Raw genomic sequence first — 26,155 nt, forward strand, 5'->3', positions numbered from 1 at the left:
GGAGTAGCATAGGTTAAAAAAAACTTTGTTCAGAGATTTTAAAATGTAGTAGGTGCCATTGTGTTTAAAAGAGCTGCTGATAAGCCTTCGGGGGTCAGGTAGACCAAGGTGAGACCTTGGGCAGCCTAGGAGAGACTCAGTTCATTTTGTTGTCATGAAACTTATCTAAGATAATACATGTTAAATACATCATCAAGTGTACTGCATATTGGATGCAAATAATGCATATTAATTTCTTCCCTCACCACCCTGCTCTTCCTACCACATTTCATCTGTGAAAAGAAAGATGTAAAATTAAGAGCTATCAGATGGAAGTTCTGAGCAGATAAGCATCAATGGAATGAAGAATGAGGTCCATTATATTACTGAATGAGTTTCAGAAAGGTAGTAAGTGCAATGTGAAAAAAAAGAGAAGGAAGAATGATTTGACCTAATTTGCTGATATTTAGCAAATATACAATAAAATGTTAGTTGAAAGGATGCATGAATGAGTGAATGACAATGAACAGGGCAAAGTGTGAAATAACACTAATATGGAAATATTACAAAAGATTTGTGGGTGTGCCTGAGTGGCTCAGTTGGTTAAGCATCTGACTTTTGATCTCAGCTTGGATCTTGATCTTGGGGTTGTGGGTTCAAGCCTGACATTAAGCTCTATGCTGGGCTTGGAGCCTACTTAAAATAAAAAAATAAAAACAATTGGAAAAAAAGAGATAAAGTTTTTATAAAACGATAAGTCAGCTTATGTGAAATTAAGTGGCCATCCTTGCAATTGTATCACTAAAAGAATTTACTGGGACTTTACAGGATATATATGCATATTTATTTTGTATGCTTGTGGAATATAGTAGATCTAGTGTGTCACCCTAAAATATACTACAAAATAAGTGCTTTGACATTATTAAAATATGTGAAGGTATTTTTTTCTGTGGTAAATTAAAAGACATTCAACTTAGCAGATTTTTCTTATTTATAGAGTATTTATTTCTAAGTTATTTCTTAAACAGCTCTATCTACTCTATTCTTATTGCTTTCATAAATCAGGAGACCTGGTAGTCTGCAGCTTAACAAAGATTTGCCTTTCTAACTTTTTTCTTGTTTGGGAAATCATTACCACAGGAACATGCTTGTCTTACCCACATCCTGAAGCAGGTGGTGTGTTTCTTTTGCAGGAAATTATAAGCTTTTGTTAGGAGTATGTGAACATCTATTATTTTGTTTGTAGCCTTTGCTGTTTTCCTAGAAATGAAAATTACCCTAGGATTTCTGATATATGTTTATATGCTATGTTCCTTTTGACTACATGATAGAAAATAGACCATATATGTTAGATGTGGACGTTGTCTACATTATTGCTAAAATTACTCAGGATTTTTAATCCTTCAAGTAAATGCATAACTTAGAAATTAATCTTCAAAATAATGATACCCAGGGATCCCTGGGTGGCGCAGCGGTTTGGCGCCTGCCTTTGGCCCGGGGCGCGATCCTGGAGACCCGGGATCGAATCCCACATCGGGCTCCCGGTGCATGGGGCCTGCTTCTCCCCCTGCCTGTGTCTCTGCCTCTCCCTCTCTCTCTCTCTGTGACTATCATAAATAAAAAAAAAAAAAATAAAATAAAAAATAAAAAAAATAAACTCTTTAAAAAAAAAATAATGATACCCAGACTCACTGTCCTTTGAGCCCACACTTTTAAAGCTTTGTCAGTATAAACTATGATGCTTAAAAGGGCATAAAAACAAGTCTTGCTCATGTACAGATCATATATAGATGCCAAAATTTGGCCCTCATTGCTTATCATCATTTCCTAAATCATTTCCCAAATCGTCACACTCTTTTTATAAGCCGGGTACACGAGAGAGGTCTAGTTCAGGAATGGTACGACCAGGGACATCTTTTATCTCTTCCAGAAAGGAAGCTCAAATAGTGTTATGGAGCAGCCAGGACATCACCGTTACAGAATGACCATGAGCTATTCAGTAAAGAGTGGGGAGGAGTTCTGAAAACCCAGTGGACCATGGGCAGCATGCTAAGCCAGGAGCCCAACTGCTCTAGAACAGCAGCTGCTCCAGCACAGCCCCCACCCAGCAGCCAGTGGTTCTCAACTGTGCAGTAGACTCCCATTAGTAAATGACAGACTTCCCCAAATGCAGGTCCTTTTCACGATTCTTACCGACAAATTACCCAGAATTCCACAACATTTGATTTTTATGTAAGCTGCTTATTAGCAATTACCTACTGAGTGAGTTTGAGAGTTACTAAAATTTGATATTCCTACACTAAAATTTGGCCATACTTTCTTGAAGACACAGATTTTTCTAAGTCTCTGCCACAAAACACTTGGGAGTTTGTGAAGATCTGCTGTGCATGCCCACAAACAAGTTGTAATTGGAATTCCCAGTTTGGAGGCAGGATGTTTCATGTTCACCCTAAGTTGGTCATGGTTTTAATCGCTATTTTTGTTTTTAATGAAAACTTGCTGTTTAAGTTCATGATCAGTTGAGGTTGCTGTGGTTGCTGGGTTAACCCTACAGTCTGTGTTGTAAGGCACATGTTTATCAACAACACTTCACACTTTGGCTTATGATTTTCCACTACTAGACTTTAAAGATGCATTTGTATATGTCATGGTTTAAAACTTACACACTGCAACAAATGTATACACACCAATCCTCAAATTTGTTTACACAATGGCACATTATCAGGTCTTTTTCTCCTAGAGAATAATAATGTGAGACTCAATGGACCATGGGGTTGTTTCTCTTCCTATATAAGTCTCATCTGATTTGTTTGACCCAAGGGCTCCCGACACTATCTTGCTCTTACTCATTAACTCCAGGCTTTGATATTGATCCAGTGGCTTTTCTAGATTCAACTTCTGACAGCAGATTCTTCAGCTTTGCTCCCGCCTTGTTCCCTGGCTGGCTTCCCAGTGAATGACCCAGTCTTCACAGTGTATTACCTAATCAGTTCCCATATGGACAGAATTTTAACCTGAAACCTGTTATCACTCAAATGACATCATTGGGTAACTGACCCAAGCAAGTACACTGATTAATTTTAGTAGATGAGTAGAAGTAGATCATTATTATTATTATTTATTTAAAAAATATGTGTTGTATCAGCTCTGGCTGCCATAAGAAAATACTGTAGACTGGGTGACTTAAATAACAGGAATTTATTTCTCACAGTTCCAGAAAGCCCAAGTTCAGGATGCCAGCTGATTGATTTAGTTCATTGGTGAGGACTCTCTTCCTGACTTGCTGATGGCTACCTTGCTGTGTCCTTACATAAACAGAGAGAGAGAACTCTGGTCTTTTCCTTAACAGGACACCAATCCCATCATGGGAGCCCACCCTCATAAACTCTTCTAAACCTAATTACCTCCCCAAAGCTCTGCCTCCAAATACCATCACAGTGGGGTTAAGGCCTCAAGGTCCCCAATTTTGGAGGGACACAGATCATTTTGTAACATATATGTCTATTCAGGACACACAAAATGTCTCAAAGTACAAACTTGCCAATCAAGTATAAGAACTCTTAATATCAAATGAAATTATGTTATTGCTTTTTATCCCCTGTTGAGAAAGAAGTCTTAACACCTTGTTTTTTGACTATGAAGATATGTTTATTATATCTTTTATTTCCATACATTCAGGAATGTAGCTGCCTTTTAAGTAGGTAGAGTAAGCAGTTGCTTTCATGTTCTTAGTTGAGATGTTCTGTTAGTCATTCTGCTTTGAAATTTCTGCCTGCCATTGGACTTAATGCCCCACATTATCACTCTTTTGGATTAAGACTTAAGAAGTATCTGTTAAAATACAAACACTTCCCAAGATAAGTAACAAGAATAATGATCAACATCCAAATAGCTAGGAAAGAAGTTTGGGACTGAAAGGAATATTCTCACTACTATTCTAGTTTAGTTTATATGTCATACATTTCATGGTTTCAGTTTCTTCTCCTTTTTTGCTTGGAGTTTTGCCTCCAACCCCCTAGATTTATCCCAAAATAGTAAGGCTAACTGGCTGGATTTTTCAAACTAAACTTCATTATGTGGCTGTGTCTTGTTGAAGTCACCAGTATGCCCTAAAATAGGGCATATTCATGTAGTCATCCATAGTGATACTAATTTACAGAACAGAGTGTCAATGTATTGGTTTCCAAAAGGAGCCATAATTGCTCTAGACCTGTGGTTGCCAAGAAATACGACCATCTTCTAACTCCTGTGGATCAAGGGTTTCAGAGGGCTGGAATAGGTTTGGCAGAAGTCTGGGACTTCTGTCTGTGGGGTGAAGGAATGGAAGGAGACCTTAGGTCATAGGAAGGGTATTTCACTCCAAATTACTATACTTAGGTGACAACCTAAATTTGTTAGAGAACCATGCTAGGAATGGTATCAAGCTCAAGGCATTAGACCAGAATTAAAAAATGGTTTACAAAGCCAGATGATTGATACTCAGATAGAATGAGGGGTGAGAAGGATATAGCCAAGGAAGAAGAGTTTTGGATGGGTGACTTGAATAAAACTAGAGTGAATGTCTACCATCCATTATTTGCTCTTGATCGCATAGATTAGGGAGAAGTCAGTCCTTTCCTAGGCTTCCTCTCATCTGGGGTGAGGCAAGACAAAGGATTGGTAGGGCCTCCCTAGGCTTTCAACCACTGATTTTCTGGTTCATCCTATACTTACTATGCCAACTACAGGAGCCAGCTTCTATGCATCAATAGAATGCATATCTTCTTATCTTCAATCAGTTACTCATACTGCCCACCTAATATCATAGAACAGCCTTTGAAGATCTGAACTCTAAAATTATGTCTTGTCAGCTAAATATAACAAGAGCACATAGGATTTTTTTTGTTTGGTTTTGTTTTTTGTTTTTGTTTTTGTTTTTAGATTTTAGGGATCCCTGGGTGGCTCAGCCTTGTTTGGTGCCTGCCTTCGGCCCAGGGCGTGATCCTGGAGTCCCGGGATTGAGTCCCACATCGGGCTCCCTGCATGGAGTCTGCTTCTCCCTCTGCCTGTGTCTCTGCCTGCCTCTCTCTCTCTCTCTCTCTCTCTCTCTCTCTCACGAATAAATAAATAAAATCTTATTTATTTATTTATTTATTTATTTATTTATTTATTTATTTGACATACACAAACACACACACATACACACACAGAGGCAGAGGCACAGACAGAGGGAGAAGCAGGCTCCCCACAGGGAACCCGATGTAGGATTCAATCCCAGGACTCCAGGATCATGCCCTGAACCAAAAGCTCAACTGCTGAGCCACCCAGGAGTCCCAGAACACATGGGATTGTTAATCTCAAGAAACTTGAATGGATCTAAGAAAGTGTGAGTTTTGGTGTGGGGTGGGTATATTGGGCTGAGAACCAAAAACCCTACCACCTGGGAGACTCTCCCACCCCACTCTTCCTACCTAGTACCTCAGACCTGTCAGTCATATTCTTTGATACACTGGACTTACAGTAGTGTTATCATACACTACTTTCATACATTGGGTAGTCACCTCCAAGCTTTTTTGGGGCCTATACCTCTTTAAGGTATCAACCTTAGCAGTGAAGCAAAGAAAATAGAATGCAGGAGTCATTACTATGAGATAGAGTATTCCCTGTGGAAAAATTCTGCGTGAATTTTTCAGTGTTAAGATAAGTAGACTAAATCATAGTGTCTAGACACTTTGTGATATTAGAGAAATTTCAACTAAGTCTGTCTGACTCCCTAGCTGAACAATGGCAGCAGATAGGTGAATTCAGATTTAGAAGCTTCTGGAAAAGTTACTTGAGCAGCAAGACCACAGAAGTTAGTATAGAAGTGATCTTGAGGGAGACTACCACCTCCCTGATAAATAGAATGCGGTTTGAGCAACTAAGGAATGAAATTTACTTTTTTTTTTTTTTTTTTAATAAGGACAGCCACCACACCAGAACTGTTTGGTGGCCCTGGCGTAGGAAGGGCTCTGATATAAAGTCCAGTATGATGCTGTCCCAAGGGCATTTGGAGTCAGGAGAAATGTAAGCTTTAGAGTCTCAACTTGTTTTGGCTCCAGGTATTTGTGCTTTGGAAAACATTGGGCTAGACAGACAGTTGCTGTAATTCCCAGTGTGCCATGTTTAATGCCTTGGAAGGTCTTTGGCCGCTTGCCAGAGCAGAGAATGGAGCCAGGAGTAGGAACCTGTCTTTTTTTAAAGATTTTATTTACTCATTCATGAGAGAGAGAGAGAGAGACAGAGAGAGAGAGAGGCAGAGACACAGGCAGAGGGAGAAGCAGGCTCCATGTCGGGAGCCCGATGTGGGACTCGATCCTGGGACTCCAAGATCATGCCCTGAGCCGAAGGCAGATGCTTAATCACTGAGCCGCCCAGGCATCCCAGAACCTGCCATTTTGGGTCAAATAAGCTACTCTCCCACTGGTACCCTCAGTGAGTCACTGTGAGCATGTCTGAAATAAAAATGCTAAGTAAGTAGAAGCCCTTGCATATTGTTTGTATCCAATTCGTCACTGAATTTCAATAACTTACTGAAATGTAAATTTTTAGGACAGAGGATCTCTCAGAGTGACTTAGTCTCAGTTACCCCTACTAATCAGACCTATAAGTCAAAGTGATCAGCCCCATGATTCTGGCTGCCTAATACGTAAGTGATCAAGTGGCTCAAAGTTTTAGGAAAAGAAGCCTGCCCCTGTTTGCAAGTGCTGAGCATTCTGAGCTAGAGTGAGTGGGTCGCAGAGTGAGGTGGGAGGTTTCCTCAAGTGTGAGCCTATAAGCTTTGACAGAGATGAGCATCACATGCTACATGGTTGACATTGACCAACTTGAATTTCCCTCTAAAAATAAGTCCAAGATTGACAGCCTCTGTTGCCCTAGGTCTTCTTTTGGGCAAGGTTAGAATTAAACATGTCTGTTTCCATAACAGTAGATCGGGGCAGATTGGGGAAGGCTACTGCTGGGACAGAAATGATCAGATTTCTGAGTGAAAACCATTATTTGATTAAGACCAGTTCAGATTTCCTGATGAATTGGAATTAACCATGAGACTGATTGATAGACAGGCACTGCTGATTCCTGATCCTGCTTCTGACCAACACAGTCTTCAGCTCAGCATGGCAGGGGAAGTAGAGTTAACCTCTTCCTTCCCCTCATTACCATGAGTCACATTTGTATTTCCTGGTGGTAGAGAATGGTGTGGCCCAGTCTGAACACTCTAGCACGGAGGGGTGTGGAGGTATGCCTTCTCTCTGGAGGTGCATCTCCGCTGCCACTGTCAGTGTGAACTGCACATCCCCACCTCCCTGGCTTCTCTGGAATCTGAAGGCCAGACTGTTTGGCCAGAAGGTATGGTCAGGAAGCCTTTAATACTCAGACCTGACTGGAGGTCAGGTGACTCAGAAAGGCTGCCAGGCTTACTCAGTAGGGCCAGTTCATCTTTTCAACTTGTCCTGAGACCTTTAATCTGGGTCCCTACATAGAATCCATTCCATGACAACTCCTGGACGAGAAGTCAGAATTCAGATGCACATCAGCCAACTGCCATGTCCTCTCTTCCTCCTTGTCAAAGGCAGTATAAGGCAGTATCAGTCCTTTCCATTGGCCCCTGGCTATCAAACAAGTACCATACAGTGGCCAAGAAACACTCTAGGGCTACCAGGTTACATGAGCTGAACTCCCCATCAGACAATTCATCCAATTACCCTTTCTGTTTCTCCTGAGAATTCTGGCCAGTTGTCAGGAATTTTTAAATCTAAATTGCAGATCTTGGCAGTTCTTCCAGATTCCTTCAAAATTTAGGGGTGATTGGAAGACAGAAGGCTCAGGAAAGGGAGACAAAGAACACAGCTTCTGAAAGCTACCAAGTTTTATCCTAGTTCTTCTCTGTGGAGTATGGCTTTTTTCTGAATGCTAGATTTCCCAAGCACAATACCTGGAATATGGCCACTTGACTTTGCGTGTTGTCACAGTAGTAAATGTGCTTCCCTAACGTCAGATCCCTTCTGGTAGGAGACAGGAGAGATCCAGACCAGAGGTCAGCCAGGAGAGCTGGTGCCAGGGCTTGAATTCTTAGAGCTGGAACCAAGACGGTCAGGATAATTTAGCTGAAAACAGGACGAGGCAGGGGTGGGCTCAAGCCAAATCCTTTGAATACACCATTGATCAAAGCTGAGATTGGGTGAAAACCAGACTAGAAAATGAAAACAAAGGCAGGGCCTGGAAGCAAGGCAGAGCTGAAACCCAGTGGGACTCACATTAAAGGCCTGGAAACAAAGTAAGGAAGCCCTGGTCAATTGCCACAAAAAGAGCTGGAATGCCTGCCACTTACTTTTTATTATCTGCCAGTCAGAGGTACATGGTTAGGTCAACCTAGTTTCCCAGACACAAGGAAAATAGCCAGTTAGGAGTATGAAGTTAACCAGGTCACAGGCAGCTTGCCACAGAGCAGCTCTTACCTTACATACAGGCTGCTCTTATCTGCTCAGGACTCTGAGAAACCTCTGGCAGAGCTTCTTACCAAGTTCCAAATTTATAAATTTATTTAAGTTTACTGCATTTTCACTGAGATGCTGTGTTATTCCATTAAAAAAAAAAAAGATGCCTTGATTTAATAGAGAAACTCCCTCAAAGTCATGCTGCCAACCATTACTTCTAGAAATGGTTCCAGGATTAGCTCATTTCATACATGGTGTATGGATTCTTGTTAACTTCTGTGAGGATGATATTTTCTGATCTTGTTCCTAGATTTTGGGTTGGGTTGTGTCTAAATCATCTTTGTACTTAATCAAAATTACTAAAATGTAATATCCACGTATCCACTCATTTATTCAGTTCATGTATGTTTAGCCTATACTACTGATTGCTTGATTCATTAATTCACCCAATAAATATTGACTATCTACTATGTGCCAGCACTGTTCTAAGTATCGGGGATATGAAGTTGATTAAGATAGGGATTTTTCTCCTGCTGCTCACAGTTTAGTGGAGATGAGGGTAAAAAAAAAAAAAAAAAATCCAGAGCATGATGTTAAGTGTGGATAAGCATTGGGAGGTTATGAGGACATAGTGGAAGGGGTGAGTTTTAGTGAGTTGTATAGTATGAGCAAAGTCATATTTCAGGTATCACAGACTATCACTTCCTTACTTCTTGCAGAGTGATGTGCAAGAGAAAGCCAGCCATAGTAGTTGCAAGATTAAGGCAATTCAAATGTTGGTATGATGGACTTGTGGTGCATCAGCTGTACTCTGAAAGATGCATAGCCTCATTTTATGGAGCTGCTACTTGTGGTGTTTCTTAAAGATAGTTTTTTAGAAGCTTCTATCTTAAGTCCTTTGACCATACTGTACCAAAATAATCTGTCAGTTGTTGGGTTCTGTTTTATATAGGTTCAAAGATTGCATTTCAAAAAAACCCAAGGAAACCAGCAGGTGTCAAAAACACCATGAGTATTGTATTCCCTAAGAAGTTCTTTCTCTCTCTTAAGAGAAAAGGCATCTGTATTGGTTTTTTTTTTTTTTTTTTTTTTTTTTTTTGGAGGCATCAGTAATTGAATTATAAGACAGATAGAGCCTACCAACCTGAGACTATCTGGGGTACTTCAGGCCATGCAGATGTTGGTGAGTTCTAACAATCTATGAGATCAAACTGGTCAATTATGTGTGCTTTCAGACTAGTACCCCACTCTACAAAAGCCATATTTGGATGTCATTACTAAATATCACTGATATGATCCAATGTTTGTTGAATGTTGTGTTGGTGGCACTCAGATTTTATGGACGGTGATGAATATCTCCCAAGGCCAAGATCCTGGCTATCCAAGTTGATCAAAGTAAACTGTGTCTGCCCCCTCTTTAAAAGAGTAGATGAGGAAGCTTTATTCCTAACTTGGATATTTGGAAGTGGCAGGAAATGAGAATGAAGTATATTGGCTTGAGTCCAAGGGTAATCATGTACACAGAAGTAAACAATTTGTTGAGAAAACTATGCAGCTCCACCGGCAGCATCATTTAACCACTTGGATAATGTGGCAATTAGAGAGGGCATCTAATGAATTGAACACATGGATGATCTCAGGCTTGCCCTTGAAGTGTGCACTTCAGCCTACATTCAAGGACACTGTCTCCAAGCAGATGCTATCTGTAAATGCTCATGTTGTTTGTAGCCATGGTTAATAACAGGGGGATGAATGATAATAATACACCAAAGCATAGGAAACAAAAAGGATATGATAGACTGGAAGTAACCAGAATCAGAAGTCTAGGTAACCATGAGGTACCTACAACATGATATAGAGAACCATGTGAATGTGAGTGGGGATCCAGACTGGAAAGTAGTGTGTTATGTCCATGCAATTTAGGAAGATAGGAAGAATAGATGGATATTATGGTCCCAGGAATTCAGAATTCAGTTTCTGGAAAGATCAATGTAGATCAATTAATGAAAACAGTGAGGGTAAATAGGTTATGACTTTCAACCAAGGGCAGAGGCTGTTTATACTGTTGTAATTTCATGGTCTCTGTATGTCAGTAGACAAGAATTCACAGAGACAGGGCCCGTAGGTGTTGTTGGATCATGAGTCTTGTACCTTCTCAAGTATGCATACTGATGGTATTTATGCAAGGATAATAAAAATATTAAGTTAAAGACATCTTAATAATTATTTTACATATATAGCAGTTTCCATTAGTCAAGTGCTAGTGTCATGGAGCACATCTACACAGAAAAAGTGTCCCATGAAAGCAATAATTTGAACCAAGTGGTACTTACCTAGTATTGCCCACTCTAGGCATCAGAGTCTTGAAACTAGTAGTCAGGTGTCTGTTTATAACAATACTTGAAAGATTAAGAATTGTACATTTTATTATATAATTTTTGTCTAATAAAATTTTATTATATGATTAACGTAATTATATATAACAAACCATGTAAATAAAATAGGGATCTGGTAAAAGAAAAATCTAGTTTGTCTTCACTAATGAATGAAAAAACTCTTTAGCTTAACTAGTAATCTTCATTCTGCTCTGACTTTCCCTTTTTCCAGTTCTTCTGACCTCCTTTTCACTCATCATGTTCTTGTTCTAACCTGAGATGATTACTTTGACTTACCCTTTTATCTTTGGTCTTTACATAGAAATTTTATCAACTGTATTTTTAAGATGATCTGCAAAATGTGTTCCACCAAATCCTATCTCCTTATCTCCACAGGTTGGGCTTCAGTCCTTTTCCTAACCTAAGCAATCAAAGAAAATGTTCTCTGCATGGTCAACATTCTATCTCATTGTGTTTGGCCACTGTTCTATACCTCATTCAGTGATGGAACAGGGCTTTGTTCTGATCCCTTTGTGAGGAAGACGCCTCTCTGATGGGGGTGCAAGCTGCATGTGGTTTCTCCTGTTGCCAGCCCTCCTATGTGACACTATTATGTGCCTCCAACAGTGGCCTGAGAACGTTTTTAGTTGAGCATTTAAAGTGCATGGTCACATAGGCTCCTCACACAAGCATTTCATTCAATCTTCACAGCAACCCTGTGAGATAGATCTTATTATCACACGAAAGATAAGGGAATCACCCGAGTACAAAACAAGCAAGTAGTAGAACTATGGAAGCTAGGTCATCTGATTTCAGTCCTAGGCTGGTTCCTTTATAACATTAAATGACTGCACCACACAAAATCATTAGAACATTGGAAACTTTTCACTTAAAATGGGCCTTGGACTTAAAACTTTTTTTTCCTTAAAATAACAATTTCTCTGGTTTGTTTTTTAATTTGGTTCATTTCTAATTGGTCACATTACATAAAATAATTATCATTTGTCTAATTTAGAAGTATAAATGATTCCAACGAATGAAAGCAGAAGCAAGCAATAGATTCTAATGCAATCAGTGATGATGGAAAGCAATTCAGTATTTAGCTAATTATGAACAATGCATATAATTATTATGCACAGAATTGTTAGAAAAACTGAAGACATTAAAACAAAATAAATCTTACAAAGAAAAGACAGTTTGTATACAAGTGGCAATCAGATAAAATTATATTTATGTAGTAAATTCCACCAATTTTAAAGGAAAACCAATTATGAATACTTTGGGGGATTTTTGTTTATTTGTTTCAAAAAGCATTTCCTTACCTCAGAATGTTGTCATATCAGAAATTCTGTCAGTAAACCAGGCAAGTCTTCTATAGCACTCATCAAATCTGTCAGCTTATATCCTGAGCAAACTTTTTTTTTTGTCAGATATTGGATGGATATGAAACGAATACTGATAAAAAGAAATGTAACAACATAGATGTGTATTTATTAATGTACTTAATATTACAGAGCATATATAAAAACATGCATACACTTATATATGACCTAGCATGTGTGAATATTTATGCTATGTCATATAGAATATATTAATATAAATATAACAAATATTAAGATATAAGTCCTGACATATAGTCAGAACAAAGACATATGTCTTCCTCTCAAACAAAAAAATGTCGTAAGACAATTCAGATTAGCAGAAGTTGACAAATTGGTCAGTGTTTCGTGAAGAAATATAATGAACTGTCTTTTGTTTTTGTTTTCATGAAGGCATATGTTTTTGAGGGAGCTCAGTTTCTCCCCCAGTGGCTACTGCTTCCGTTTTTCCATCCCAATTATTTGGACTAAGAAGATTAAGTTAAGATTAAGTTAAGTTGGGGGCAAGTTGACCGGGGGCAAGGGACATAATAAAAAAAAGTACTAATAAAATGGATCATCTTTAATAAGGATTGGGGGAGACTTACACATGATTTTTTAAAAAGCCGATAAGCTGATATATCTTGAATTCATAATGTTCTGCACCACTGAAACAATACATTAGAGCATTTTGAAGTTGAATAAATAGGTTGCATGTACTAATTCCAAATAATCTTTAAATTTAAATTTAGTTACCCAACATTTAGTACATCATTATTTTCAGATTAGAGTTCAGTATATTTCCAAGTAATCTTCAAATATATCATAAATGACATATATTTTTATTCTATTTCTGGTAGATTGTGGATGGGATATTTATATAATGAAATTGTTACCTACTTATGTTACTAAATTTTTTTATATTCACCAAAGATAACTTTTTAAGATCTTTAAGTGACTTCAGAAAAATACTATCGGACCTAATTTTGCAGTGATTTATGTGTAAATTAAACTCTAATTCTTATGTTTTTATATCTTTAATTATTTTTATTATTTTTATTATTATTATGGTGATGTTACAGCAACTTTGGGCACACTAGAAAATAAAATAATGTGCTAATTTACTCTCCCACTGATATTGAATGAGAAGTATGACTAATCTTTTTGTGTTAAGCAAAATATGATGCATCACTGCTTTATCTGAATATCTTTATTTCTGTGAATTTGAACCTTGCTTCAAAAACTTGTTGACCATTTTATTCTATTTTGGGTACTGACTGTTCATATTCTTTGTGCCTTTTTTTCTGTTGGGATATTTTTCTTTTTCATATTATTGCTTACAGCTTTTTATAAACTAAGACTCTTAACCCTTTGTCAAACATGATGTGTTTACAGATACTTTCCTTTTGTTCTTTATTTTAAAATTGTGTGTATGTAAGTATGTTTATGTGGGGGGAGTGTAGAATATTTTATTTTTTATATAATCAGATTTATCAGCCTTTTATTTTATGGTTTTCATGGAACATATAAATGTTCATCCAGATTTTGGTGCCTTCATTATTTCTTGGTTCCAAAATCTATTTTCATGAAAAATATAAGGATATCCAGCTTTGTTATTTTCACATATATGGGCATAAATTATTCTAATACCGATTGTGAAATAATCTCCTTCTCTGCAGCTGTGAAATATAAACCTTATTATGTACTACATTTCTACATATACTTAGCCTTATTTATAGAATTTATATTTTTGTGCACTGATGAAATTTGTATCTTTCTGAAAGTCATTTTTTTCATTATTCATTTTATTTATCTATTTTAAAGATTAAAAAAAAATTTTTATGAGAGAGAGAGAGTGGACAAGCAGGGGGACCTATAGAGGGAGAGGGAAAAGCAGGCTCTCTGCTGAGCATGGAGTCCAAGGTGAGGCTTGATCCCAGGCCCCAGAGTTCACCACCGAGCCGAAGGCAGATGCTTAACTGACTGAGCCACCTAGGTGCCCCTCTTTTTAAAATTTAAATTCAGTTAGCCAACATACAGTACATCATTAGTTTAAGATATAGAGTTCAGCTACTCATTGTTGCATATAATACCCAGTGCTCATCACACCACATGCCTTCCATAATGCCCATCATCCAGCTACCCTAACCCCTCCCACCTCCCCTCCATAACCTTGTTTGTTTCCTATTCCTATGATCATCTGTGCTATTTCTTATATTCCACACACGAGTGAAACCATATCATTGTCTTTCTCTCCTTGACTTATTTTGCTCAGCATAATACTCTCCAGTTCCGTCCATATCAATGTAAATGGTAGGTATTATGCTGAGCGAAATAAGTCAATCAGAGAAAGACAATTATCATATGATTTCATTCATGTAGAAATTAGGAAACAAAACAGAAAAGCACAGAGAAAAGAAGGGAAAAATAAAATAAGACATAATAAGAAATTGGGCAAAATATAAGAGACTCTTAACCATAGGAAGCAAGGGTTGCTGGAGGGGAGAGGGATGGGAGGATAGGGTAACAGAGTAATGGGCATTATGGAGGACATGTGATGTGATGAGCACTGGGTGTTATATACAACTGAAGAATCTCTGAGCTCTACCTCTGGAAACCTAATGATGCACTATATGTTAATTAACTGAATGTAAATATAATAAGAAAATTTTTAAAGTTTTTTTAGATATCCTTAAAATCTCTTGTTTCTTTCATAGTATGTTACAAAATTGATACTTGCTTTCCTCACCTTTGTTCAGAATTAGTAGCAATTTCCTTATTGTGTTTAGTCTGGACAAGTTCTAGAAATATATAAAAAGTATCTTGATAGTTATGCTCTCTACACATTTCCATTTTTATGAGTTCCTCCCTCATTTATTTATTTAAAATTATTTTTTCCTATTTTAACACTTTGTTTCCATTTTTTAAATTTTAGATCTGGCATTGTATGGGGCTATGACTTTTCCTCTGAGTACAGATTGATCCCATACCATATTTTTAATAAATTCTATTGTTTTAATGTTCTTCTTTGGACATTTTTAATTTTAATTTCTCCTTTAATCCCAGAATTATTTTAAAAGAATGCTTTTAATTTTTAAATGTTTATATTTCTTATATATTTCTAAAGTCAGTTTCTAGTTTTATTTCAGAGATTGTGGTCTGTAGTTTGTTTTTAAACCTATAGTTATTTGATCATTTCAGCAAGAAACTCAAAGTAACTAGGAGTCAAACAATAGATTTAGAGCACACCATATTGGGCATGAATGTTCTCCTTTATTTTTCTTATAATAAAATATTTTAAAATCAGTTTAGTATTTGCATAAGATAGCAGATAACTATTATTCTCTTTTATCTGTTTACTGAGGGTAGCTTCAATTTAAGTATCTTTATGCTCAACCTGAGTTACAGTTTGTCTCGATAAACTCAATATGCTTACTTTCATAAACTGTTAAGGATTTTTGAGTTTTTCATTTTTATTTTTACATAAGAAGCTCATTTTTTGTTCTCTACTATGAACATATTATTTATGTTATTACTCACTTATGTAATATAATTATTTAAAGTATTACTTTTGTTTGCTATAATTTATGTTTATTTTCAATATTAAAATTTTGTATATGCCTAAATTACATTTTTAAGGATGTTCTGGTTTGTTTCATTGTTATGTTGCAGAATATGGTTGGAGAGTGGGCTTTACCAGAAGAAATGGTTGATAATTTACCACCCTCCAACAATACCATATTGGGTCATGTGATTCACAGATTAATTGAAAAATCTCATCCTCCTCAAGTCAAATCAACAGTACTAGAATTACCTTCATTTGCTATTAAAGGGTGCTTAGTTGGAAAAACATTTAGTGGAAAAACTACTGCTCTAAAGGCTCTACAAAAAGGTAGAATTTCTTCTTCTTTTTTTTCACTTACTGGATTCTAGTTACATTGACTGTAGCAAATAACTATGTCTGTGGTCAACATACATAATCTGCTGATATATTGGGAATCTCTCATCATCAAAAATTTTATAATAAAGTGATCATATAATTACTTGTCCAAGGCAGACACTTTGAGGATTTTAGAGTCAGAAACTGGCAAACCTGGATATATGGATATGTTACATAATGCTGGTGCATAGTCTTGAGAAATAACAAGTTGTCAACTTTGACTCATATATTTTATTTACCTACTAATGAAGGGGAAATTAATAATTTATAACAAATACAAAAGAAATGCACCTAAAACTATAAACATTTTATTTCTTCACATTTGTTGAGTTCTGTCTTTTTAGTGAACCTTTGGCTTTTTCTTTTGAAGCTCATTCTGTTAGAAGGTTTCCTTCTGTTTAATTAGTTTTTATTCAGTTACACTTATTTTTTGCTGTTTTCACTGGAAAAACTCACCATTTGTAGAGACTAGTCCATCTAAAACTATTCTGAGACAGACAAGGGTATATTATATTGAGATTTTAAAGGACCTCCTTAAAAAGTTTGACAAAGGCACATTGAGATACCACTTCACACCCACTGGGATGGGTATAATAAAAAGAAAAGGAAAATAACAAGTGTTGGTGAGGGAGTGTTGTTGGAACCCTTATATATTGCTGGTGGAAATGTGAAATGGTGTTGCCACTATAGAAAGAGGTTGAAAGTTCCTCAGTAAATTAAAGAATTACCATATGACTCCAACAATTCCACTATGGGATATGTACCCCAAAGGAGCAAAGACAGGTGTTCAAAATATTGTGTAGGAATAGTCATAGAGCACATTCATAGCAGCACTATTAATAATAGTCAAAAGGTTGTGGGGGGGAATCCAAATGCTTGTCACCTGATGAATGGATAACAAAAGTGGTGTATCTATACAATGAAATATTACTTAGCCATGAAAAAGGAGTGAAATACTCTTAGGTGCTACAACATGGATGAACCTTGAAAACATGAAGCTAAATGAAAAAAAGGAGACACTAAAGGCCACATATTGTATTACTTCATTGATGTAAAATGTCCAGAATAGACAAATCCATAGAAACAGAAGACAAATTAGTGGTTGCAGGATCAGGGATAGAGAGATAAGGAGTGACTGCCTAATGTGTACAGGGTTTCCTCTTTGGATGATGAAAATGTTTTAGAACAAGATAGTGGTGATGGTTGGACAAAATAAATGACCTAAGTACCACTGAGGTGTATCTAAAATGGTTAGATTTATTTTATGTGAATTTTACCAAAATAAAAAAAATAAGCAGCTTCATCCAAAAGACAGTTTTAGGAGACCCTAGAGACAGTGTTATTGGATGGGGCTGTCACAGAAGGATAATTATGTCAGTTTCCTAAATGAAAAGTTATTAATAGAATTCTTTTGCACTTTAGACTTTCCTATTCAGGTACTTTCTATTGACACTCTTGTCCAAGAAGCAATCAAAGCATTCCATGACAATGAAAAAATCAGTGAGGCTCTACCAATTGAGAAAGAAGCTGAAGAAAAGTCTCTACCAGTTCTGCAAGAGAAGAACAAAGAAAGCCAGGCAAGTGTGATTTTAGTTTTCTTTTATGCTCCTCCTATTCTAGAGATTGGAAACCGTATGGAATCTAAGAGAACTTCTAGACCAGAGGTTAGCAAAGTTTTCTGGAAAATCCCAGAGAGAAAATATTTTACATTTCGTGAACCAGGAGGCAAAATCAAGGTTATTATGTAGGTATTTATATAATGAGAGAGGAAATTCCTCCCTGCCACCCCCTCAACACACTGTTTGCCTAGTTGGTCATCCAGGGTTATTGGCCCACTTTGTGCCCAGTTACCATCAGCTGGAGACACTCCTGTAGAAAGAACCACAGGCTGATAAGACTGGTAAGGGGTGAAGGGGCTGAATTGCAAGGAATTGGAGGAGGGTAGGGTATGGGTGTTGGGGTGGGGGGAGTTCACCAAGTTACCAGCTCCTAGAGTGCTGTTTCACCACTGAGACCCTGGCAGTGGCCAATAGCAGAGTATCCATTGCATAAAGACCAGTGCTGAGGCAGATGCTAGAGCAGAGCAGAGAAGGGGCAGAGGGGGATGCCAGGCTTAGTCCTTTGGCTCACGATGCTATTCTGCAGAAGGATGCCCAGGGACCACATATAAAACAGTTGGCTGGCTGAATTTGATCTGTGAGGAGATGTCAATTCGAAGGGCTGTGGAAAAGGGGGAGGTCTTTCTGTGGTTTTTACCTGTATCGCGTTCCCATTAATATCACATCTTGCTACATTACTGCAGAAAATATGAAAATGTGGCCCCACCTTGAGAATCCTAACATGGTCCAGCACCCTCATTTTAAAGGGAAGGTCCTAAGTGTGAATTGATTTGCTTGGAGGCAGAAGGCTTGTTGATGAGTGTTGTGGGTGGAAACCCAGATTCTAAATCCAACATTCCTTCCCCTACCTTATGTTGTCTCTGCAATTGAAGATATTAGCAGAGAATCTAATCCGGATCATTTGCAGGGGCTGCAAGATAAATACCATTTAACTACGAATTATGAAAATAACCGGGAGATGTGCGGGCTGCCTCTTATTCTGTTTTCTAATCAATTGTATGATAGATAATGGACATGATTTTTCTTTATTCCTTTATGGCTATGGCTGACACCTCTAGGATTGTTCTTTCTAAAATGGCTTTCTACAAACTCTACCTTTCTCAGGTTTTGCTGTATTTTCAAAATAGCAGTTGCTGTATTTTACATAGAATTGAAGGGCATTTGAAAGGCTACATCATAGGTTACTGTGTGTTTCTGTAAGAATAATCATCAAATTTTTCTTGTTTTCAGAAATCACTCAGTTCTTCTTATTATCAATGTTATAGATGAAAGAACATAGACCTTACTTATAGAAATAAAATTTTAAATGTTATTAAATTATAACAGTGTTAAAATTTATGTGTGTGTGTGTGTGTGTGTGTGTGTGTGTGTGTATGTGTTTTCTCCCCAAAGGATCTACAGAATGCATTTTCACCTCATCCAGTTTCAGAGGAAGCGTTACCAGAAACAGAAGATAAAACTATACTTAGTAAGTGAGATATCAGAAAAATCATCCATTATTTACGTTAGATAGACGGACAGATAAATAGTGAGTACACATGTATGTGAGCACAAACTTGCTTTCAGGGAAAGGAAGGGGAGTTTCACATCGTTGTCTCCCTGGTCACTTAACAGAGGAAGTAAGACAAACACAAGAGTCCCTAACCTGTGTCTACAACTAGGGATAAGAGATGAATATTAATGAAGGAACCTTTTTATAACCCTTCAAGTAGTTGCTCAGTTTTGTTGGACTTATGATAACAGGAGAATCCTCCCTCTTCCTGGCTTTGCAGGGAGACAGTATTTTATTGTTTCTTCTGGCCTATGCAGATCCGCATGAGTGGTACTGTTGCGGCCCCCTGCGTACTGCCATGTATTGTTCACTGTGCTGAGGGAGGCTGTAGGGCCTGGCCTCTTGCACCCACCTGAAGAGTGGTTCTCTAGATAAAGTTAAGTTTATTTCCAGCTTTGGGCAAGGCAAATAAATAGAAGCAAGCTTTCAAACCCGATGAAAAGTTATCTCACTTGGGATCTGGGTTCTAGTCTTTCAGACGCTAAAAAGAAACGTTGAAGGAAAATAATGTTAAGTCCTAAATATCTTTTCTGACTAGGCTGGTGAAGGCTTGCCATGTTTAATAGTTTCCTCACCTTCTAGCATAAAGTTCAGATCCTCCTGTGACAACGTCATTATCACCATCACCCCTGAATGATGTGGTGAGCGTGCAGCTCTCCTAGAGCAGCTGAATTTCCTGTATTTTAAAAGGGTATAACCTGTCCATTATTTCAGTTATGTGTTTCATACAAGATAATTTTAATGGACTTTTAAACTATTACAAGTATTGTATGATGTGTTACAAAAGTCCAGTTAATTATAAATGGACCCTGAAAACTTGTGTTTTATTCTATAGACTTTAACAACCTTCGGGCTTCTAGAGTTTTCTACTTTTACACATATTTACTACATATAACTTGATAATTAAGGAAAATAAAAATTAATGAATTAACATTTTAACAAAGTTTCTTGAGAAATTTGGCTAGTTTTATGAAAAGAAAACCTAAGCTATATTAATGTTCTTCTAATGATATTATGGGTGAGTCATCATGGAAAGAAGGAAGTGGAAGATGTCTGGCTACATGATGGCCGGGATTTTCATGTGGTGGAAGGAAGGTGATGCCGTTCTGCGGTGACCCTGTCACTGCCTCCTCTGAGCATCTCGGGCATGGCTGGAACCGTTAGCCCATCTGTCCAAAACCATAGATGATCAAATACTAACATGGTTGTTAGTGGTAGATACCAGAATTTCTTCTTACCACTTTTCCTGTTGCTAGGTACTGATACAAATAAAACTCCAAAAGCTGAAGAAGTCAAATCAAGTGATAGTTTCTCTGAAGTAAGTACCATGGTCTAATTTTGGCTACTAGTATATGGAAATATGTTATGATTCATAGTTTCTTGGTATTTCTTCAAATGAAATGAAATAGCAGTGTGCTCCTCTTTGGTTTAAAGTAAATATGATGATGGGGCACTAGGGGAGGGTGCTTAGTCGGTTTTACGTGCCTGAGTCTTGATCTCAGGATCGTAAGTTCAAGCCCCATGTTGGGCTCCATACTGGGCATGGAGCCTACTTACGGTAAATATGATGGTAACATATTAGCTGAATCTGAGTTACTTAATTTTCTTTATATTCTTTATCTCTAAAGTGGTGGAAATTGTTACTCAGTTTTGCCAGGTAAGAAGGTAAATATGTGCTTTTTAAAAATGTTAGTCTTATGTCAAATTTATATTTATGTATTTTTATTTACTGCTTAATTTATTACTTTCATTTCTTGTCTTACTCTCTTTACCTTTAAATAATTTTTTCCCAAGAATTTCTCCTTATACTTATACTTATACTTAGTGGTGACTCTACAGAATTTTGATTAATCCCTGCAAGAAATATTTGTGAGTCACTGACTATTACTTCTAATGGAAGCTAATATTTCCTTGTGTAGTATTGCTTTTCTGTATATGGAGACATCTTTTTGTCATCGAATAGAATGTCCAGATTAATCAAGTGAGATTTTATTTGCTTTACTTTTATTACATTTAATTACCTTTATTATGCATTTCACCTTGGGAAATAATTTTATTTTTTCTTTATTTTTATTTGGTGTGGGGCAGGGGCAGAGGGAGAAAGAGAATCTTTTTTTTTTTTCAACTAATGTCTTTAAAATTTTTTTTTTACTTAAGTTAAATTAACATATATTGTATTATTAGTTTCAGAGGTAGAATTTAGTGATTCATCAGTTGCATACAGAACTCAGTGCTCATTACTTCAAGTGCCATCCTTAATGCCCATCACCCAGTTACCCCATCCCTCCACCTCCAGCGACCCTCAGTTTGTTTCCTATAGTTAAGAATCTCTTATGCTTTGCCTTCCTCTCTGTTTTCATCTTATTTTATTTTTCCTTCCCTTCCCCTATGTTCATCTGTTTTGTTTCTTAAATTTCACATATGAGTGAAATCATAGGGTATTTGTCTTTCCTTGACTGACTTATTTCGTTCAGCATGATACCCTCTAGTTCCATCTGTGTCATTGCAAATGACAACATGTCATTTCTTTGATGGCTGAGTAGTGTTCTATTGTGTGTGTGTGTGTGTGTGTGTGTGTGTGTGTATCACATCTATTTTATCCAGTCCCACCAAGGTATAAGATGGCTCCCCTTGGGAGAAAGAGAATCCTAAGCAGGCTCCATGCTAGCACAGAGCTCAACTTGGGGCTCAATTTCACAATCCTGAGATCACGACCTGAGCTGAAATCAAGAGTCAGATGCTTAACTGATTGAGCCACCCAGGCACCTCTAGAAAACAGTTTTAGATTTCTAATATTTTAGATTTCAGAATTATTTAAAGACAGAAAAAGTTTTGGAAGGATATACACCAAACTGTAAATATGACAGCCAGTGGGGAGATAAATGGGCTTAGAAGAAGTGATAAAGGAGAATTTACAATTTTTACTTCATATATTTGAAATATAAATTAGCAGAAAGTCTAAGTGTATTTTTTATATTTGCCTTTGTTGAGTTATAAATCCTCCAAATTCTATATTTAATTCAAAGGGCATACATTTTTTTGTATGCCATTGTAATTATTTGGGATATATCAGTGAAAAGAAAAGACGGGATTCCTGGACCTTAAGGAATTTATACTCTAATAGAGATAGATAACAAACCATACACGCAGTAAATGAATTATATGATCCATTAGATAGTAATGAAACCAGGAAGAAAGAAAATGTAGAGAGGAGTAAGGGATAAGAAGCACAGGCCAAGACTAAGGATGTGGGAAAAGAGGGAGGGTTACTATATTAAATAGAGTAGGCCTCCTTGAGAAAGTGAGGTTTTACCAGATTGAAAGAAGATTGAGAGAACTTGCCAAGTGCATGTGGTGTAGCATTTCAGGAAGTAAGAATAGCTGTCTGGTAGCAATGAGGCAGGAAGGTGCCTGGCCAGCAAGGTGGGTTAATAGTAAGCCCTGAGGTTAGAGAGATGAGCAGGAAGGGAGAAAAATCAAGTCAGCCTTATAGGCATGATTAGGACATTCAGTGTAAACAAGGAAACTTTACAGGGTTTTGAGTAGAGGTCTAATATCATTTGACTTATAAAATACTCACTGGATGGGGATCCCTGGGTGGCTCAGTGGTTTAGCGCCTGCTTCGGCCCAGGGCGTGATCCTGGAGTCCCTGGAGTCATGGATCAAGTTCCACATCTGGTTCCCTGAATGGAGCCTGCTTCTCCCTCTGCCTGTGTCTCTGCATCTCTCTCTCTCTCTCTCTCTCTCTCTGTCTCTCACGAATAGGTAAATAAAATTTTTTAAAAAAATAAAATACTCACTAGTGGCCGATTTAAGAATAAAATCTAGGGAATTTCCTGATGATAGAGCAGCTTTATTGGACTAGTCCTACTACAGATAATGCTATAAATGCTGGACAAGATAGAAAAGAGAATGATTTGAAGGTCAAAAGCAGACAGTAAAAAGCAAAGGCGGCAGACAAGCAGCATAAACCAGTCAGGCAGAAATTGTATGGAATTGGATCATTGAATGAAGGGAACTTCCAGAGACAAGTCACGTCTTCATAACATGAGAATGACTAGAACTCAAGCAGAATCTTGAATAGTTTCAATTTAAGGTATTAGCAAATGAAGGTTGGGGATGTCTGAGTAGCTAGAAATTGAGAGGAAGATCTTGGAAAGATGGGAACCACAACAGAGCATCAAAATCTGCCTAAACATTTCCCCTAAATGCTTGGCTGACTCCAGAATTATGCCAGATGATCAGTGTCTTTACAAGAGAGCATGCTCATTTAATTTTTCCCCGAAATATTCAGATTCTGACTTTTAAATTAGCTGTACTCTACCATTCATTGTTTATTTTCACAGCTGACTGTGCGGGCTCAGCTTGGTGCAAAATCAGAAAAGATGCTGAAGAAAGGAAAGAGCATTTCTGACATGTTGCTAGTTAACATCTTGGTAAATGCTATTAAGTATGTATTTTTTTTAATCTACTAATATATTTTTTATCAAGTGGAAGTATATAAAGAATAATATAGAAATGTTTCTTATTTTTAATATTGAATAGATACTGCTTGTCTACATTAGAAAACATAAGCAAGATGAAGATATGTTTTGTAATTTACATGCTTATATTTCACTTCCCCCACTTTACTAGTCTTGACTTCACCACCCAGATGTGAGCACAGGTCAGGTTCTATTCCCTGCAAGGAATTCAAGGAAAAGTTAGATACTTGGAAAAGCCAAGTGACACATTATAGAGGGAAGGGACACTACCTGTATGGTCACAGGTCAGTGCCCTTCCTTGTTTTATGTTTTAGGAGGAAGAAGTGAACCTAGGGATCCAAAGGCTGGTCAGTGCTGGATAGGAAGGCAACAAGAAATGAGAGATTGCCCAGGGAAGAAAGGAAATTCTATATTGTTTTATATGAGTTCTAACAGAGAAAGAAATGAAATCATAACTTTGAATCCAAAAATAAACTCTCAATTTTACATAATTGGGGATTTAGAAGGGCAGAGTTGAAGTTTCTTCCCTTTTCAAATCATTTTTTAATGTAAAGACCTTAACTAATAATTCCTGGAGCTCCTATTCTCTATGGAGGATGCTGCATTGAAGGCAAAAACCCAAGAAATGCTCCTCACACTATAGGAACCTTATAAATTATAACTGATATAAGGAAGACTCATTTGATTTTTTCTTACTCAAAAAAATGCAATAATTATTGATTGTATAATGAAGTGAGTGAGAGCTTGAGGAGTTCAGATTAGGCAGCTGTTTCTCCTTGCTGGGTTGCATGGAGTAAGAGAGGTCTCCTGGTTGGCAAGGCAAGTATCCACTTGTGCTAAGCTCAGTGCTGGGTTTTTTAAATGAATCATTTCAGTTTATCCTCAGAATGGCCCTGTGAGATGTGTTATCCTACTATGTGTAGATGAGAAACAGGTTCAAAGGAGGAACTGCCTATGAACACAGGCTAGGAAATGCAGCACACCCTCACCTAACAGTGAGGAGATCAGTTTGTGTGAAGTAAATGGTTCAAGACGGTGAGAGACAAGACGTCATAGGGAAGTAAGTCATGGCCATTTAGTTTTAAATATGATGTTATGGTCTCTGGAATAGATTTGGAGGGCAGCAGGGATCTACAGAAAGCTTTTAAGCAAAGGAGTGATTGTGGTACATTAATAAGCCCACTCTTAGCTGTAAAGTAATAACATTTGTGTGGAAGGAGGTTACTGTGGAGTTAAACGAAAGGTAAAGGCAAGATAGATTGTGTTGTTACTTCCAAAGTACTTGTATCTATTAAAATGTTAATGGTGTGTCCATTTTCAATTTAGTGAGGTACCTGTGGATCAAGGCTGGGTCTTGGATGGTTTTCCAATGACGTTAAACCAAGCAAAGCTTCTGGAGGAAGCTCTCACGGGCTACAACAGAGAGGCCCTAGAACTGGAAGAAAAAGAAACACAAATACCCACATTGGCTGTTGATGCTAGCACCTCCAAAGAAGTGCCTCTTCCCCCTTCTGCATTTGATTTTGTCATGTTATTAGATATTTCAGATAATTCCTTGCTGGACCGCATGAATTACGCAATGGGTAAGCTGGACACATTTTCCTTTGTTTTGGTAGTCTTTTTTTTTTTTTAATAATTCAAAGCTCTTTGTTCATTTCATCTTTGAACTGTCAGTGAATATTCCCACTGACAGTTAGAAGTGGTGATAAGGAATCCATTTCAGATTTCCAAAGCACATTTGCCTCTTGCTCTGACTGTTGGTGTTCAGCACTGCAGAGAACTAGCAGGGAATGCTATGCTGACTGCAAACATCTCACTGAACCCTTCCCTCAACTTGGCAGCAACCCTGGCCCAGAGGTGCCCTTTATGAGATTTGCATGCATGGAGGAGCTTCCTGGGGCTGTCTACTACTTCCTGGGGGGTCACTCTAATAAAGGTCATAAGCCACATCTGTTCTGCAAGCAAGGGTCTGGTAACATCCTTCCCTGAGATTATGTGTGAAATCAGAAATAGGTATCAGTTGACTAAAGTCCTTACATGGTGAAGTTGGATAGACCTTCCAACACTCATGGTTTATTTAACTACTTTTTGCCATCGAACTGGAAGTATTACTTTATTCTATAAATGAAATACTTAGGGGAAAAGCATATCTTCTTAAAACTTGTCTTTCCAAGTTATGAGGTATTTGACCTTGGAAAAGGTACTTCTTTATTCTAAATCTGAGTTTCACAATCTATATAATAAAATGCCTCATTGTATTGTTACAGATGTTAAAGGAAAACTCTCTTTACTCACAACACTTCTGACACCAAATGTGTGGGTTTCCCACATCATGCAATTTTCCACTTCTCAGGAGAGACCAGCTGGGTGTTCTACAATTTAATCCAGTTCTAGC

General features: G+C 37.5%; 1 protein-coding gene across 1 annotated transcript in view; it reads left to right on the forward strand.

Moving 5' to 3' along the window:
* SPEF2 (sperm flagellar 2) overlaps positions 1-26,155 on the forward strand; it is a 163,739-nt gene that overhangs the window by 47,759 nt on the left and 89,825 nt on the right. The window contains exons 10-15 of the mRNA XM_055325754.1: positions 15,838-16,057; positions 17,528-17,682; positions 19,117-19,192; positions 20,533-20,594; positions 23,623-23,726; positions 25,087-25,343. Coding sequence (XP_055181729.1) covers positions 15,838-16,057; positions 17,528-17,682; positions 19,117-19,192; positions 20,533-20,594; positions 23,623-23,726; positions 25,087-25,343 — 874 coding nt within the window. The remainder of the gene's footprint in view (positions 1-15,837; positions 16,058-17,527; positions 17,683-19,116; positions 19,193-20,532; positions 20,595-23,622; positions 23,727-25,086; positions 25,344-26,155) is intronic.

Source organism: Nyctereutes procyonoides, unplaced genomic scaffold, assembly GCF_905146905.1.
Source record: "Nyctereutes procyonoides isolate TBG_1078 unplaced genomic scaffold, NYPRO_anot_genome, whole genome shotgun sequence".
NCBI lineage: Eukaryota > Metazoa > Chordata > Mammalia > Carnivora > Canidae > Nyctereutes > Nyctereutes procyonoides.